The sequence below is a fragment of the Pipra filicauda genome, unplaced genomic scaffold (genome assembly GCF_003945595.2).
Source record: "Pipra filicauda isolate LSUMZ 115617 unplaced genomic scaffold, ASM394559v2 scaffold17_size4572894_pilon, whole genome shotgun sequence".
NCBI lineage: Eukaryota > Metazoa > Chordata > Aves > Passeriformes > Pipridae > Pipra > Pipra filicauda.
This window is the reverse complement of record NW_024104287.1, coordinates 3,545,108-3,564,348: the sequence shown is the minus strand read 5'-3', so window position 1 is coordinate 3,564,348 and position 19,241 is coordinate 3,545,108. Positions and strand designations below refer to the sequence as shown.

At 38.3% G+C, this 19,241-nt stretch overlaps 1 protein-coding gene across 1 annotated transcript in view; it reads left to right on the top strand.

Moving 5' to 3' along the window:
- The window catches only part of TNKS (tankyrase), a 133,450-nt gene that overhangs the window by 81,854 nt on the left and 32,355 nt on the right, over positions 1 to 19,241 (top strand). Inside the window, exons 6-9 of the mRNA XM_027721622.2 lie at positions 12,054 to 12,148; positions 14,781 to 14,847; positions 15,291 to 15,477; positions 17,541 to 17,662. Of these exons, the coding sequence (XP_027577423.2) occupies positions 12,054 to 12,148; positions 14,781 to 14,847; positions 15,291 to 15,477; positions 17,541 to 17,662 (471 nt within the window). The remainder of the gene's footprint in view (positions 1 to 12,053; positions 12,149 to 14,780; positions 14,848 to 15,290; positions 15,478 to 17,540; positions 17,663 to 19,241) is intronic.

The window sequence follows — 19,241 nt, the reverse complement described above, 5'->3', positions numbered from 1 at the left end:
CCTTTTGAATAAAATGTAAAACTGACCCATCTGCTCTGAGTTTCTCTTATGAGATCTTAAAAGTTTTCCCCCAGACATTTCAGTGAGTATCCTTTCACCTGTTATTTGAAGTATAGTCTATCGTGTCCACAAACAGAAATTGTGCGCTGAAGGACTGCAAACAAATTGTTTTCTCTGTAGTCATTCTCTTTGTATTGTTCTGTAAAATTCAGGAAATCTTATGCTTTAGATCTTAATCAATGTGCTCCTCAGGCAGCCTTCAAATGTTTTAAAGGTATGGGGTTTTTTTATTCATGAACTGTTTTCCCCTTGATGATTAGCTTCACACAGGAGATGACTTCTTGCATTATGCTATTATCCATCTACTGTCAAGAGAAAACAAGTCAAACTGCCACACTTGGGCAGAGCTGCCATGTAATATTTTATGTACATTAACTCAAAGCTGTGCTCTAGATTTGGCTCTGACACAGAGCACCCAGAATTTGAGTACTGATGATGTTTCTTCTACTGCAATCTCGAGAGTGGAGCCCTTCCCTTCACAGAGCTTGCTGAGATTGTTTTGAGTTGAAATGTCCATGGACTGTATGCATTTGGCTTCTGTATATGGTTGACTATAGTGAATACTGTAGGTGCTATTTCTATGCTTGGTGTCACTTCTCTCTCAAAATCCCTCTATGTGAACATGAGAAGTACTGAGAAGTAAACTGTTCTACTTTTATGTTGCTTTTCACTTTTGAATGTGATATTAAAGTACTTTGTGACCTTCCTCTGTTGTGGCATCTATCATTTAGTTGTACACTGTTTCCCATCTCTGGAAGATGACCTAATATCATCTTTCATATAAACCATTGGCAAGGATTTCATAGAATCAGTCAAGTTGGAAAGGACCTCTGAGATCTTCAAGTCCATCCCTTGATCCACTACTGCTGTGGTTACTAGACCATGGCACTAGTTTCAGACAAATCCTTTGCCAAGCTTCCCCATGCTCCCCAATATGCACATGCTCGCTCACCAGGATCCTGGTATGAGTTATTGTTTCTTCTAAGATGTATATCATGTAAAGAGTTCCTTTAGTTCTTCACAATGTCTTCTCACCTGTAAGAACTCCATTTCTTGACCTAGCATCACCTTGCCACACTGGACTGGCTTGTGCACTTTGTGCTCCTAGTGGGTTGCAAGAAGTATGGCTGGTCTGAATTCCTTTCACCAGTTACAACTTAAACTGTTTTTGCCTGTCTACTTGTATTTCTACCTCTAAACTGCTGGAATTTGTGATCCTTGTTATTTTCTTCAGCTTGTAAATTCAGCTTTTTGATTAATGTCTTCTTAATTCTAGTAAACTCTTTCAGCTTGCTGTTGGTCATGCTGGCTTCCTTCACTATATCAAGCCCTTCCCAACAGAAGGTATGCATTAGCATGGCATTTCCAGTGTTGCTTTTGTTAGTAGTTTTTATGCTGTTTGCAAGGACATAATTCTCTTACCTACCACGCTTAGCTTATTGTTAAAAAAACTTGCCATTTTTTCACAGCATCACTTTCTGAAGGTTAGTGCATCATGCTGGATTATTTTAGCAGGCATTTCCCCTGTAGATGAGTCTGAGTGTGTTATAGCTACTATTAAAGACAACTCCAACTGCAAGGTTTTGCATCAGGTGTCACTTGGTACCAGCAATGTAGTTGCATTTACCCTTGTGGCCTCCCTAGGCACCTTCTCTGTAGAACAGGCACTGATAGCATCCAAACATTTTTCACCTCCTAAGTCACCCAAAGCCCTTGTGTTTTTTACCCTTGCTGACTCTGATTTCTCTCAGCACATCAGTTATCACTTGCTCGTACAAACCCATCATTGACTTTAGAGGTTGTATGGATAATTTAGAGTCATCAGTTTAGTTCTGAATGAAAAGAACTGCAAATACTTACGTGCAAGAAGAGGTGTATTTATATAACCATTTCTAAAAGTATTGTTTAAGTTGACTGAGAAGGCAGCAGATGAATGATAAAAGGGGAGGAAAATGCCAAAATAGGGCATTGTAATTGATGATGGATGTGTCATTGATGAACAAGAAAATTGAAGTGATTTGATTAGTCTTTTCCAAGTAATATAATATGTCTACTTATAAAAGAAACTTATTTCTTACAGATTAAATTCTTTAGAATATTCATGTTCTAATAACCGTAACTTTTCAATTGGAAGTACAAGATAAATTCTCTGCCTTTTTTCCTGTATTTGCAAGGCTTCTCTTCAAAGGAACAGTGAAGTCTGTTTGACTGGATTATAAAGGCATTAAATTCTAAAATTTGTAAATTATCACTGTAATGCAATAGGAACGTTTTGTGTATTTAATTTTATGAATTATTTTATATTTAATGTTTTAATTTGATTCCAAATTACGAGGTATAAATACTTATTTTATACAGAGCACTGGAGCTGAAATGCAATCAATTTGCAAGTGTTGTTCTTAACAGAGTTCATTCTGACCCCTGTTTCAATAAAATGAGTGAAATGCTGATTTGAATTCATGTTAGTAAAGAGAACGGTCAAATTATTGTATTCTAAGAAGCTTTTCTTTCATAATTATGTGAAAATCTTACAAACTAAAGCCCGTAACGTTTCTAGTTGGAAGGGGAAGGAGGCAAAGCAAAGTAAATATAAAAAGATGGAATGGGAGAAGTGGTAAAAATAATAAAATATGTAAAAAGAAAAGGGAAATAAAAGATTGTTAGTCAACTGTAGTCGGAAAAAGATTGATGTACATACCCACTGAGGAATGAGATGCTGGAAAGCAGTGCCATGGAAAGGGACCTGCAGTCCTGGTCGATGGCAAGTGGAATATGAGCCAGCAGTGCCCTGGCAGCCAGGAGGGCGAACTATGTCCTGGGGGCATCAGGAAAAGTATCGCCAGCCGGTCAAGGGAAGTGATTGTCCTGCTCTGCTCTGCACTGGGGTGACCTCACCTTGAATATTGTGGCAGTTCTGGGCACCACAATATAAGAAAGATATTAAGTTATCAATATCCAAAGGAGGACAGTGAGGATGGTGAAGACCCTTGAGGGGAAGCCTTACAAGGAGCGACTGAGGTCACTTGGTCTGTTCAGCCTGGAGAAGAGGAGACTGAGGGGATAGTTCATTGCAGTCTACAATTTCCTCATGAGGGGAAGAGAAAGGGCAGACACTGATCTCTTCTCTGTGGTGACCCAAGGGAATGGCCTGAAGTTGTGTCAGGGGAGGTTTAGGTTGGATATTAGGAAAAGGTTCTTCACCCAGAGAGTGATTGGGCACTGGAACAGGCTCCCCAGGGAAGTGGTCACAGCACCAAGCCTGACAGAGTTCAGGAAGTGTTTGGATAATGCTCTCAGGCACGTGGTTGTGACTCTTGAGGCTGTCCTGTGCAGGGCTAAGAATTGGACTTGATCATCCTTATGGGTACCTTCCAACTCAGGATATTCTATGACTCTATGAAGATTATGATAGCAAGTAGAAAGAGACTGCAACAGCAAAAAACCCAGCAGTTTTGGTTCCCTGGTGTTCCAGTGTGCATCTTCTTCAGATCGTTTTAACGTTGGTATGCAGGCCTTCCCCAGTTATCTGGCATGACTGTTTGGACAGGAACCTCTTGTTAACACTTGTTTTGTGCTGCCAGAATGAACCAAAAATATTTCCTTAAAAAGCGGGAACAGCAGCCTGAACAAATAATTAAAGCACAGGATTCTAAGACTTCTGACCCTGGCTGACAGCACGGCTAAAAATATATGTATTGGTGCGGGAAGAGGAGAGAAAGTTGTCTCATCTTGCTCTCCTGGACTGATAAGCATTTGCAGCTTGCAGTTTGACAAGATTGATGGGCTGAGACTTGGGCTGCAGACTGTGCTGGCTGGCACTAAGGTGCTTTCAAAAACTGCAGAAACTTCACTCTCTGGACCCCATTGCTCAGACCAGCAGGAGTAGCATCTGTTCATCCCTGTGCACTAAAATTGAATCACAGCTTCCAGTGTGCAATTTAACAAATAAGAAGTTCCAGCTGTTGCCATGAGAAGATCCTGTGTGCCTGTGTTCTCAGTCCACCAGCTCAGATGAGTTTTTTTCCTCTGGCTGGCGGATGTTACTAGCTGCTCTTTGGACTAGTAGAGGTTTGAATACCCTCTGATGACTTAAGTTAACCTTGCTGGGCCAGTTTCTTCTTCTCACCTTGGCCTCAGCAAGAGCCAGTCGTGCTCAGTGCCTCACCTCAGACTTGAATTTCTGACAGATTCTAGGTGATGAAAAGAAGCAACAAAAATGGCCATGCTGGACACAATGATACTCTAAGTAGTTTCGGTGGAGTGTTCTACTATGTCTTTCAAGGCAGTATACATCTCCTTTCAGTGTTAAATAACATCAGCAACATTCCTTTAGGAGAAGAGAGTAGATATTTACTGTAACAACTTCTCTCTGTAGCTCAGTAAGCCACTATTCCCTCAGCTGTCAGCATCTATCACCAAAGAAACAGTGTATACTCCTCTGCTTCTCTGATAATCCATCTCAAAGTTCGTCCCCTTGTGTCATTGAGTGCTGCCAGAGATATATTCTGTGCTTCTGAATCTGGGAAAACTACAAATGCTACTTCATGTTGGAAGCTCCAGAATTTTTTGTATTGCAGTTCCATCCCCAGCTAAACGTTCATCATTTGCATGTAGAAATGGAAGAGATTCTTGTAAGGGTCAGTTTTCTGAGTATACTGTGGTTTTGTGAGGGAAGTTGCTCAGCTTTTTTGACGCATCCTCTGTGGAACTATTTTGCCAAATGGGTGGTAGGTCAAGATACGTGCAAGTACAGAAGAGTTTCAGGAGAGGGAGGAGGTGTTGCATTTTAATTCTTGTTTAGGAAGATGTCAAGGATCACTAGTGCCCCATTTACGGGACCTACTGTTAGTAAAATCCTTCAGAGATCAACAGTGTTCTCTCGTTTAAAGATTTAAGTGTCTCTCCTAGCCCTTTACAATTTCCCTCTTAGTCTGTCCTTCTGGATGCACCTGAAAGTAATGGCAGCACCTTGGTATGGAGCTGTTAGGGAACTAAGCTTCCTCATTAATATTTGGGAAGTTATGATGCTCTTTCGGGTTTGATTTTGCTTCCTTTTCTCTGAAATAATGAATTTGAGTTATTGTCTTTTTTTTTATATAGCTACTGTTAAGAGAATAACTTCCAGAGCTATCTACATGGATTAAGGATCTGCCATCCTGGTGTAAATATAATAATCTCTATAATTTTGCAAGTCAAGTGTCATCGTCTGAAGAAACCTGCTGGTTGAGGGAGACAGGGTTTTTCTTCTGGAATTTAGTAAGGTTTTTTTCGTGGTCGTCTTCAAACATGCACCTTAAGCTTGCCTCTGCAGATGAAACTTTCTTTTGTTGTGTGGTCCTGCAATGCTTGCATGTTTTCTCTCCTGTTAGGAAAGACATCTTTGCCCTTTACCCTCTTTTGCTCGGTGGCACTATATGCTACCAGAAGGAATTCCTGAGTAGAAAAGTAAAACCACTTATTTACTCTTCTGCCTTCTTTTAGCCTTGAGACAGAGACACTCCAGTTATTTCTTTGTCTATCCTTCTGCAAAATTATGCTTGTCATCCTGTTTGTCCTTCCCTACCCCAGGTATGTAGGTGATTAAAAAAGCTCTTCTGTGATGAATCTCCTGCCCCCTTATTTGTCAACACTTAGTCCAACTTGCAGTACAACAGGGTCACTATGTTAATGTGTAGAACTGATGCCAACTCTTGTCACACAGTCTTAGAGATTCAGACGTGGAGTCAGAAAATTGTGTTGTCTCTCAAAGGTCAGATCTACTAAAGAAACATTTAGTAGTCAATAGTGTGGACAGTACAGCCCCCTGTGAAGCAATAGAGTCGAATACTCACTGGATATGAGGAGTAGAAGAGTCTTGGTCTTCACCCAAGTAAACCTTTTCCAAATGAGGGCTTATTCTGTCAGTGTGTTTGCAGTATTTTTAGTCTTCTCTTTCTGTGTTTTTTAACTCTTATAATTTCCTGTGGTTTATGAACATTTTTGCCCAATGATGCTCTGCCCTAGCACTACTGTATCTGTGAAATCAAGCTGGTTTTGTCTTTGCTGGTTTACAGCTCAAAACAGTTGGTTCCTTACCCCCACTACCCCTACACCTGCTAAAGGATCATCTGATATACCAGAGCACTAAATAAAGATACCGTGTGACTTGCAGATTCTGAATTGGTGAGCTGTTCAGTTCATTTTCCCTGGCATTAGCTGTTAGGAAGCACTGTCTGTTAAATTTGTGACATGATGTTTTCCTGAATTTTACTGTACTAAGCCTGTCCTGTTTGTCTGTCTAATTAAGTACTACTGGCTGTGTTCTTAAGATGAAGCAGTGGAGTTATCACTGAAAACTGCGGAGTGAGAAATGTCTTCCTTAAGCATTTAATAATCCTTATCTTTAGGAGTTTTGTTTGTTTGTAGGGGTTTTTGTTTTGTTTACTTGTTTGTTTTAGGATTTTTTAGATAAGTAGTTTAAGCTCTTCATCCCTGTGCTTATTTATCTCTGGAGTTGCAGCTAGCTCATCTACAGTCAGCAGTCCAACATTACTAGTTTTCCTGGAGTAGCATCTATTAAGTTTGTCCCTAAAGCGTAATTGTCAGCCATGAATTTAAATAACTTAGTACTGCTATAAAATGACCAAGGAAGCTGCATGATCTGGCTGGCTGAAGTTGACAAGCTTTGTGGGTGGTGAACAGCACAGGCCCTTTCTTGCTTATTAAGAGCATGAATCTTCAGTCAAGGTTAGGGACCTTTGTTTTGTAGTACTTGGTGTGTAAGAAAGAGCATTGTAGCATGAATATAAAATAATTATTTTGAGTTATTTGAAATATGTGTTTCCAGAAGGAAATATTTTGTATATAAACCCAGGCTTGGCACCATACAAACAAATGTCAATGAGGTATTTCCCAAGAAAACTTAGAACTGCATTTAAAAACAAAGGGGTAAGATGGGTACACTGTTTAAAATTAGAATGCAAGTTGGTATCTGAGAAGCCTGATCACTTCCACAGTGGAAAAGTTCAGGAATGTGTCTGCACGATTGTGATGTTGTTGCAACTTGTTTTCTTACCCCATTAATCAGAATGATAAAGCGGTGACAAGAGGTACTCTGCTTGCATCCGGAATGTCTTCCTGGTGTACCCTCATGATTGATGCAGTTCATTTTAGAGATGTCTGTAAGAGAGCAGCATCAAGCACAGACTATTGTGATTAAAAAGAAAGATTCTGTCATAAATTCTAATGTAGTGAAGAGAGAGTTGTTTGCCTTACGAGGAGTCAGGACATCTTTCAAAACACTTTTGTATAAAACTGAAATGAAGGTCCCTTCTACAATTAGAAACCTCTCTGCTCTTCCCTTCATTCAAAGAAGGTGAAACACTCCTCTGAAGGGAGTTTGTAAGACAAACTAGAAATGCTTTAGGATACTTTTATTGCTACTGTTCTCTACGGGCAGTATGATCTGATTAGAATAAAAGTTTTGTTTGACCTATGTTAAATAGGAGTTTGCCGCATACCTGCAATTTCCAAATCTACCAAACCTGAAGATAATTATAAACATGGTAAAAAAAGTCACATATATTAAAGGCTACATGAAACATTTTAAAATTCCTCCTTCTCCCTCCTTTTTTTTTCTTTTTTAAATGTCCTTTGTCATTTGTGTGTTGTAGAAGAGTTAACAATAAGCATACAAATGTCCTTAGATATTTTTTCCAAGTGTTACTTGTTTGCCTATTTGTGTAAGAGCCATACTTACTGGTGCATATCCCTGTGGGGTCCATCTGAGCGTGAGAGTAGTCATAATATGTCAAGGCCTGAACTTGCTCTCAAAATCAGGGCATTGCCTCTTTATTATGAGAATGTCCTTCTTGTAGAAGGTTAAATTAATTTATTTAATTTTAAATGACTATGTAGTGTTGTAAATAAGATGTATGATGAGACATCATATATGTAATAAGATTGTTGTTTGATGATTTTAATAGCCTTCTGGATGGCAACTTGAGAATGAGAGAAATGCATTGATTTAAGATCATTATCAGATAGCATTATATAAAGATTCGGTAGTTGGAAGCAAGGACAGGGAATATTAGTTCTTACAACAGTTCCTGCAGCTGTTATTAATCATGCAGATAATGCATAATGTAAGATCGTTACATAAGATCCCTTGGTTTAAAGTTGCCCTTAAAATGTGCAATTTGAATCTGAAAATGAAGCATTCAGAGGCAGTGGCAGCGTTACCATCTAAGAGCTGCTGAAGAGTCTTTAGCAAGATAAGGGAGGGAAGTGGATTGTGCTTGGAGGCAGCACTCCCACATTGCCTGTGGGCAATTTGTTGAAACCAATTTCCAGATTTCAGTAGAAGCTGCTCAGCAGCCTACAGTGTTGGAGATTCCTCAGGGCCCTTGCTGTTTGAGGCCCGTGAGCAGGGGACAGCAAGTCCAAGGTGGCTGACCTTAAACAGGGGTTGACAAATCAGCTGTTGGTAATGAAGCTGTGTGAAAATACCTAAGTCTCACTGAAAATACTATCAAACTGCTGTATATTCATTTTTTTAAATCTAAAAAGTGCATATCTTGTATTCCCAGGCAACACATTATCAAAAAGACTGCAAGCAAAAATACCTGCTTTAGTATAAATCGTAGGTATACGGGTTGACAGTGATTGCCATCCTGTGTACAGTGATGTTCCTTGAAATGCACAGTACCTGCTTTGACTCAATTACAGCTGCCATAAAACTTTCAAGTAATGTGAGCATCTTGCATGAGGGTCTACTTTACTTAATAAAAATGGAGTTATGCTCTTTTTAATTAAACTAGCAAGCAAGACAGCGTGATTGGCTTGGTAACTGTGACTGTGAGTCTTGGAAGGTAAGTGCCCTCTAGGGATTTTTGTTAGTAAGTCATGCCAAGTATTGCAAGATATGGAAGGAAGGGTTAATTGATAGCTTAAATAAAACTCTTTTCTTAATACAAAGTAATTTGTTTGATATACCTTGCAGGTGCAGTATATAATACTGCTTTTTGTGATAGATAGTTTCTACTTCTTTGGTGCTATTTAAATAGCATGTTAATTTTAAAAGTCAGTCTTTGCTGCCATCATTCACTTGTTGTTGTTGTTTTTGTTTTGTGTTGTTGGTGGTTTTTTTAGGGCTCATAATCGCATGTAATGAGTAGTTCATGTTGCACAACATTATCTTTTAGGTACCAAGGTTCTGTAATTAGCATACAAGCTTGTAACTCCAGATTAGTATTTTTAACTGTTAACTATAATATTAATGAATTCACTTTCTTATGAGAAAGGAAAAGCAGTTCTTAAAAAAATCATGAAGGCAGGACCTTCCTGCTTTCTCCTTCCTGAAGCACATGTAAGGACAGCATTTATAGGAGCCTTTTAGCCAAACCAATGAGCAACTGGCAATGTTGGCTTGTGGATACAGGAGGAGCAGTCCTCCAGGATCACTGCTTCTGCACACCTACGTGGGTGTGTTCACTTGTCCTTGCCCATCAGTCAAGTGGTTTCTGTGGCCCTCTAACTCCCTTCCTCTCCAGCACTGAGTGTTCCTCTGGGATACATGGTTTGCAGTTGCAGAGTCAAGCATGCAGAGCAGTGGAGATCTCAGCCCCATCTCCAGGGATGGTTACAGGGAGCATCAGTTGACTCTTCTTTAGAGAGGCAGCCCCAGCATGGGATGCAGCTTCACTGAAGTTGCTGTGGATCAGAAGGCCAGATGTCAGGTGCTTGGCTGCAGCTAAATACTGGTGGTGTGTTGGGGAAGACATGGTATGCTGTGTTCATTCGTGGGACTGGGCTGTCTGTGTGACCTTGCCCAAGGAGAAGAAAGTAGCTCACCTTTCTGAAAGGTGGCGATATAAGCTGTCTGAAGATTTGGTATGACACTGTTTTGCTTCACTTATGTTGTCTTGCAACTATAAACTTGAAATGTTTTGAGTTCCTTCTCTTATGAAGTTATTTGGCAAGTGCAGGTCTACTAACCCTAGAAATACAAAGTGCCCAGTCCCAACTTGGGTCATAATAGTTTTTCTTTTAATTTTAAGGAATGAACAAGACTCTGGGGTTGATGTATCTTTATTGAGAATATCTCTGTTAATAATGTTTAATATGAGTAAAACATCATTTTGGAAGTCTGCCATCATTGTTTTAGAAGTGGCATACAGACAAGAATGGATGTAGTTTAATCATAGTGAGGTTAAAGGATCCTGAAGTGGTCCAAATCTTTGGTGCTTGCTCCAGTTCCTTCTGGCGTTTAGACCTTTCAATAGACTTACTTTTCTACAGCCCATTTCAAATTCCTTTCAGGTTTTCTGAGTTACTAATTCAGTTGATAAAGCTTGATTTAGTAACCAAACCAAGGCAACTGTCAGAATAAACAGTACTGAAGTATTCTGCTAATATCAATAGTGTCATCATCTTTATCCACATTTTCATTAGTGTTTATGATATGCATAAGCCAGCTATTTTATAATCGGGGCAGATGTAAAAAGAATGTAATGCCTTCTGGATCAATGTAAGTTGTTAATTCAGTAGTAGAAGCTTCTTAGAGTGATAGATCCTAACAGTTTGAATGGGCAAATACTTAAAAGGTGGGACATGTTTTGTTGCTGTTGGTATTCTGTACTTTGGAAATGCTTTGGGGATCTTTGGGTTAGGGATGTTAGAGATCCTTATTTTGAGTATAGCTAATTCTGAAGATGGGTCTTATGGAAACTTGCATAACTGCTTCCCTTAATTAACTGAGTTATCCAGATGTTTTTCTCAGAGATGCCCTGTGCTGTCATTTCTGATAGTACAAGCTGTGTCCTCACTGTGATACACAGGACACATGGTAGGTGCCAAAGTAGTTACTCTTTCTGGAGCAAAGTAGCAATGTGTTGAGACTTTAATGAAATATAATATATACTACTACAAGTTATGGACATACTAAATGTGTATTCCTGGAAATAATAGTGAAATGTGATGTCTCACTTGTAATACTGTATAACACTGTTTTAATGCTGACAGTAAATCTGTACTTGGCATAATACTGTGAGATATGTAAATTTTCCCATGTTTCAAGCTGGTTTATGTATGGGGTATTACTGTAATAAAATTGTATTGTTTGGTTGCATGCCACAAATTGCAACAAAGATTGCTTTCAAATCGTTTGCTGCTCAGCCTTGGGAAGAAGGAAACAGTGTTACCCATTTGTGTAATAAACCAGTCCTTTCAGACTGAGACAGCACACAAAATTTGTTTTGTAATAAAAATCTTTTTCAAAGAAACTTCAAGGGGAATTACTGTTGTCAACTCAAAAGCTTTCAGTTAAAATTCATACAAGTTATCTATGGAAAAAGGTGTTATTGCTCTGTTATGCAGCAAGGTGCATTACTGCTGCAGATCTGTATTTTGCAAGAAACTGCAAACTGCATGCACTTTGCTCTGTGTCTTAGCACAGTACAATACAGAACACATATAGCTACTTTTTGGTGAGGAGCTGAAGACAAACATTCCTGCTTTGGAATAAATGCATTATTTCTTGTTCTGCAGTCTGCTTCTTGTGCGCTTGTTGCAACAAGTGTACATACAAGCAGTCTTGTAACCAGTGAGTATGCAGCCTAAACTGTATAAATTTACTTGTGAGTTAAAAAAACCCCCAAACTGTAGCATTTTAAAACTAAAATTATGGCACCAAAAGAAAAAAAAAGAACCAAAAGAAACAAACAAAAAATCCCCAACCAAACCAAACGTGGGCCATAATTTAAATTAAGTTTTAACTAGGAGGTTCTTATTCCCTTAAAGAATACCTGTATTCTTCCCCACCTTAAGGAACATTTTTTTGGATTGACAAGAGGAGGGGCCTGCACGTGCTTTGTATTTGTTAATTTGGCTAATCACAGAAGGGAACTGTAACTTATCTTGATGCAATGTGTAAGAGAAACTAACAGTACTTCAATGGCAGAAAGTGCAGGAGTTAAAATTTATGTGGCTCCCATTCTTCATCTTTTCTTTTACAGTCCACTCCTTTACACCTCGCAGCAGGCTACAACAGGGTTCGGATAGTCCAGCTTCTGCTTCAACATGGTGCTGATGTGCATGCAAAGGACAAAGGGTATGTAAAATTAACTGATTTATTATCTGTTTGCAGCAGAGGTTTTGTATTAATCAAGATGAAGATTTATTTCTCTGGTTCATGTTGTAGCATAATCTCAAATAGTTGGCTGAGAATGTGATACTTGCTTCCAAAATCTGAGTGTGGTTCATCGTAAATGAACCTTTGTTAGAGCCCTGATAACAGACAGTTATGATTGCACTTGTTTTAGGTCTTTTTTCACAACTTGAAATTTTTTTCCAATCTTTGTTCTTTACTTCCGTGCACAGACTACCCTATGAAATCATGGACTAACAGTATTATTTTACAAAAGACAGTGGGGGGAAGATACAGGGGCTTAGTGAAAAATGTGCATTGAAAAACCTATCTGTAGTTTCATTATGCTGTTGCGTATGTATGGATGTAATTCCAAGTAACATCAGTAACGCTCATGTGCTCACAACTTGTGGTCCTTGGAGATGTATCTTGATTGATGCTGCCAGCAAAAATCAAGACGTAGTAGAAGCTAAACTATTCTATTTTTGCAGTAAGGATGGTAGTTAGGCAAGATATCACAAAAAGTACACAGCAGTCAGAAATCTGGAATTATACATATTGTGCATTGTTCTCAGCCACACGTTTCTGATCTGTAAGGTGATGATTTTCATGATGATCTGTTAGGAGGGCTTATTCCTCACTTTGTAGAAATTGAGCCCCCAGTTAAAGGCATACATTTTGTATTCAGAAGTAAGATATTCATGTGTGTGTGTTCTGTCTCCATGAGCAAACTTGAGGCACTTCCTATATTTTCATTTTCTGCTGAGTCCAGCCTAGTGTTAAAAGATTTCTAATCAACTTCTTAGCTTTTTTCCTTTCTTTCCAAACCAGTCCTCAGTGTACTTAAACTCTTGAAGTTTGGCTAGTTGTAGCGCTTCAGTCCGTCCGTTCACCCCAATGGCTTTTTAAAATCAGAATTATTGTGAAATTCATAATGACATGTTATGCAAGTAAAAAAAAACAAAACCAAAAACCACAAGAAGAAAATAAGACACAAAAATCCCAGAATAAAGCTCTATTTAGTACCTGTTCAGGTAGATCCAGCACTATTAGGCAAGTTTGAGGTATTTTACACCTTTCAAAAATTTCAGCATCAGTTGGTAGAAAATTCCAGTGTGGATACTGTAATGAGGTTTGAATGATTTGCTTAGAAAGTGTAAAAAGTAACTAAGTTGAACTTGAACTGGGTACTGGAGCAGGAGGGGAAAGAAAGGGAACAAAGAAAGGAAAACCAATATGCTTACTCTGTATTAAACTTTAAATTAACCCAAAGGTATTTAGAAATATCTAACATCCTAGTAAGCTCCCACTTTTTTTCAGTGGCATCACACATTTACAATCAGTGTGTTGTTTTGTTTTACCTTACTGTTTCTTATTTATACATAATTTATAGGTAAGTAATGCTATAAATAAATGTCACTTTTCATTTAAGGAGCTAAATTAGGTTACATTGATTTTATAGACCTCTTAGGTTCTCTTCAATGGGGTCAATTTAAAGAGAGCCCTTAGGAACTGGGCTGCATTTTCAAAATGGTCACCACTTCTGGTTACTCCCAAAGAGAAGCCTTGCCAGGGAGGCAGCTCTTTTTCCACTGGTCCTTTCTTTCCCTTACAGTTGTTATGCACAAAGTTGCAATGTGCTGGAAGAGGAAAGGGGAGGGGATGCTGCAGAAGTGGCCAGGTGCATTGCTGTAGCGATTGTCTTTGCTGACTGGCCTAGAGATGACCATCATTTTGGAAGAGGGCAGGTTTTTTGAGTGCTCGGTGGACTGACTAGTCTCTCTCTGTCCCACACATGCACCCATAAGTTGTAATTAAGAAAAGCGATGATAGAAAAATAACAGTTTGGAAAATTTCCCCAAACAAATTTCCCTCTCCTGTGACAAATGCAGTGCTGCTTCTCAGAGCAACTACTTTAAAATTAAGTTCACTTAATTGCTGTCCTAATGCTCTTTGAGTTGATTTTGCAATTCTGGGAATCACTCCCTGTATTTTCCATAAATGGCGAAGGGTTAATTGTTGTTTTCAGTGTATTGTGCATAGTTGATCCGTAAGTAGCCTGTCTTGCTTGACTTGAATTAAACTCATTTTGTCCTCAGCAATAATTGCCCTTTTTGCATCTCCTTTTCAATGCATGACTTTTTTATTAAGTCTTGTGCTTATGACCAAATCCCTGTTATTTACTTTGCTAGTGTCAGTTTTAACTATGGCCTGCAGTAACATAGCTGTACAAAAAATTACAGGGACTCTCTTAGAAGTATCGTGAACAGTTAAATAGGTTGTACTATAAAAAATGGAGTAAAATCAGGTCATTCCACAGTCTGGAACAGCAATTTGAGTCTGCTTTCTATGGATATTTCTACATCTTCATAATATACCCAGGAGTTATGTTAGTGTTATCTGGGGAATTTTGCTTTTCACATATCATTTTAAACAGGAGTTCATATTTAGGCAAAAGCAGAACACTAGTGAGCAAATGGAATGCAGAATGGGACTTCTCCCCCTCCTTAATAGCTTCAAGAAAGATCATGTCAAAGCCACTTAATGCAAATCTTAATGCTACTTAAATAAATGTCATTTGCCTTCTTCCATACAGTGGTCTTGTGCCTCTTCATAATGCATGTTCATATGGACACTATGAGGTTACAGAGCTGCTGCTTAAGGTAAGCAGAAGGATGGAAAGTAATTACTGTAGATTTAGGTATTCATGAGATATGAACTATTTATACTAGAGTTGAAAAACAAGACCTTTGTTTTTGTAGTAACAGGTTTCAAACATCCTATTGTCGTTTCAGAAGCCTGCAGCTTTAGGTCTTTGTGTGGAACAGTGTACGTGTTTTTTCCCCACCTAATTTCTTTGGACTGATAGTAGAGTTTAATTTATTTGAATTTTTCTGTGCAAAGATTAGCTTACATAGAAATTCCAAATTTTTTTTGAGGATTCAACAGTATTTTTGTGTATACTGATATCTTAATTATTTTTTTTGCGTATGTGTTCATATATGAAAGAGTGGAACCAACTTTATTTAATAAAATGAAAATTTGTAAGCATTTTAGTTGTAGAAGATGATTTCTTACTAATCCGAGGCTTTATTTGCTGTGCTAGCATGGTGCCTGTGTGAATGCTATGGACCTCTGGCAGTTCACCCCCTTGCACGAGGCTGCTTCCAAGAACCGCGTGGAGGTCTGCTCCCTCCTGCTGAGCCACGGCGCAGATCCCACGCTGGTCAACTGCCACGGCAAGAGCGCGGTCGATATGGCTCCGACGCCTGAGCTCAGGGAGAGGCTGACCTGTAAGTGTTCTCAGACTGCAAACAGTTGGTGGTGGGTGTAAAGGGATGCTTTCCTTTCAGGACAGCTTCCTTGGGTGTCACAAGTGGATGCAAAGCAGCAGAGGAGCTGCAGCTGTGCTGCTTACTTTGAAGTATGCAGGTACCTCTAATATACTGTTTGTGATATTGCCCAGTTTTCTTAAGTGTAAAATTATTAAGGCACTGCTGAATCAGTGACTGTGGTTTTTTTAATGCTTGAAGTCCAGCTGAGTCACATAAGAGCCTCTATATTGAGGCTCTTTATTGCACTTAAATGGAAACTTCCAAAACGTAGGTACCTTCGGTGTGCAAACTTGGAGATTGAAATTCCATCACCTTCTTTTGCAGTCTGCAATCCTTATGCTGCTTACAAAACAGTCTTTCAGCTCTAATTTGAATTCCTATGTCTTTGCTAGCTCTCTTTGAGGGATTTGTTTTCTCAATGTAATAAACTGTAAAAGATAATTAATTGAGACAAGTATGGAAACAGAGTATTATGAAGTTACAGAAAACTTCTTGAGAACTAGATTCTCAATTATAAAGTTTTTGGTTTTGTCTGTCACCTTTCCAGTAGAGCAGAAGCCTCCTGATGCTAATCATGTGATCCTGCACTACTCACAATCACAGATAGTCAGTTTTAATCTGTCACTGTTCTTTGCATGTGAAGGTGGTGAGATCATGTACAGCAGAAAACTTTAATCTAGGAGAAAAGCAGAGGACATTAGTACCTTTTACCTACTTCTCTAGTTTGTATTCTGGGCTAAAGTGGAAGATGCTTCTGGCTCTGAGGAAGGTTAATTAACCATGTACTTAAGTTAACAAGCAAAAAAAAAATCTATTTAAACTTCATTTTATTTCTATATGTATAGTTCCTCAAGAGTAATGGGGAAGGATTCATGTCCATTAATATCCACTGAAATTTGTATACGAATGTGGCCGCTATGTCAAATTTGACAGTATCTTGATGGGACATCTTGTATTTTCATATGCCAAGTATCATGTTTATTATCTTCTTGAGTTGTTTGATTTTTGTTACTTTGGGAATAAAATTACATTATATTTGTTATTTCAGGATTTATTTGTACTTGTGCTTTGAGTAGTGCTCTGTTTACAAAGAAATTTGAATTATATTTGAAATTAAAATTTAGAAGTTATTAATATTTATTTCTATGTATAAATCCACAAATACACAAGATGTTAAAAGAAAGCTGGGAGAAGAAAACCCCTCTTTAACAAGTTTAGTATTTCAAGCTTGCTTATGAAAGAAAAATTTTTACTGAAATCAAGGTGTTTTTTTTTCCTAGTTCCAGGGTCAGACATCATTTTTGCTAACCTACCTTTCATATGTATATTTTAAGAGAAACACTCTCATTCCTTTTCACATTCAAAGTTATTTAAAACTAAAATGAACTAGTTGCTGACCTAAACAAGATGTGAACATAACAAAATTACTTCTCTGTACTTGCAAAGACATATCTGCTGTCAAAACCTGTCTCTCATCCTTATAGCAGACTGGCTTCAAATGCTTAGCCAGTTAGCTTTCTTTAAGACCAATAGTTTAATATTTTATGTATGCATTGTTGTTATTGTTATTATTTATAATTTTATCCAAATTATGTCTATTTAGGCTTTACAGTAAATTTTTTGTCATTGTAAATACAATAGGATTTTTGAAAAGTACTGTAATGCATTTTTTCTGAAGAATATGTCATAGCACTGTGCTTACTTGAACTCATACATATGTAATTTAGAGGTCACATATGCATTTAATGTCAAGTGGGTGGAGGATAAGAGGGGGAAAAGCTATAAGGATTTTACTCAAGGAATCACTTCCCCTCTCCTTTAGAATGTCCCCTCTCCTTTAGAATGTCCCTTTCGTTTCAGCAAAACATGTTTTGTGTTCTGTGTCCAGGTCAGCTACTACCTGAAGACATGCAGAAGAAACACTCCTATTTCCTCCTAATTGAGTATAGCTACCTGTCTCCTATAACATTTATAAATGTGACATGTTGCTGAATATTAAATGCATGTTTTTCCTCTAACAGATGAATTCAAAGGACACTCTTTACTGCAAGCAGCCAGAGAGGCAGACCTAGCCAAAGTGAAAAAGACACTTGCTTTGGAGATCATTAATTTTAAGCAGCCACAGTCTCATGAGACTGCACTGGTAAGATTATACAGTCAATTCATTTATTTTATGATAAATGTGGTGGTAGTTTGGCAGTCAAGGAGTTTTATTTCTACACTATGAAAATACATTCATCATCTGAGATTGAGGATTTGCGATCAAACACTTTATATATTAAAATAAAATCACTGTTACAGAAAAACACCATATGAATTATTTTATCACTTTTTTCTTCCTTGTAGTAGATTACAGAAACCCTCCAGCCACTCCCCACCTTTTCTTTTTCCACTTCTCTTTCTTTTTTCCCATCACCCTCTTTTTTTGTTGGTCAGTTGCTGTGTTTTTTCTGGGGTTAAATTCTGTCCTGCGGTCCAGTGTTTCCTTCATGTTTTATATGGACAAGCTTGGATTACAATTTTTCTTCATAGGATATGTAAACTTGTTGTGAAAGGGTCTTACAGGATTGGAATAATACTGACAATGCCACATTAGCTATGGAAACAGGAGTCTTTGAGACTTTCCTGGCAGTATCCTGCTCGTTTCATTGTTTGAAGAAGCAGTGGAGGCAAAGAACACAGCCAGTATCCCAGATGCAATGAAGATATTGAAGCTGAGTGGGACTGATGGTATTATTAAAACCACTATAGCTATGATACTTTATTCCAGTGGAACATTTTCTTCACAGTGGTAGATCTCAGCCGTAGGCTGATACAACTGCATATTTAGTGTTACAAACATTGTGATTGTGATCGGAACACTGTGTGTTGAGTACCAAGCATCCATATGTTTTGTTTCCTCTGTGGAGGACTCAGCATCCTAGCCTGAACTTAGAAGCAAGATAGAGAAGAGAGATTTATAGACTGAATGTGAAAGCAGTATGAAATTTGCAATGACGTTATCCTTTTCTTCCTGAGTATATCAGCTGCTGCTGTGTGACATCTCTTTAGCTGTGTAATGATCACTTCATAGTCCTATGATGTTCTTTGCTCTTTTCCACCTGCTCATTCTGCAGAGACAGCTGGGCCAAACAGGATATTTTAGCTCTACTGATGTATTTGTTTCAGTATTCAGTAAGTGTTTGACTGTGATTTTTCAGTTTTTGCTTCCTGTACTTGAGATTTCCAAGTGGTCTCCAGTCCAAATGGAAGGCCTTATTTTCCAGGATTGGGTGATATTATGTACAATCTAACTGAGCTATTCCTACCCTAAGCATAATATTGTTTACCATGGGCCACTGGGGTCTGTACCCTATTACCCCACAAAGGCCAAAACAAGTACTTGGGTTTTTTTCAGTATTGCTCTGAAGTTTGGCAGTATTTCACATTTTTGTGTGTTTTAGGGCTTGTTCATCATATTAGCAGGAAATATAGATAGGATATTATCTGCAAAGCCTTAAAAATACTGCTACTCTTCAAAGCAAATGTTGATCTTTGTGTTTATTTACAAAGCTTGCCTTTGCAAAACTTGGATGTGCCCTGCTGACCAACAGAAATGTGAAAGCTTGAGTGGAAGTTACTTCCTAATGAAGGCTGAAACTGGGCAAAAGATGGTTATTGGTACTATTGCTGCTTATTAGCATTGGGTTTGGGGTTCTATCTCATTGTAAAGGCTGTTGTTT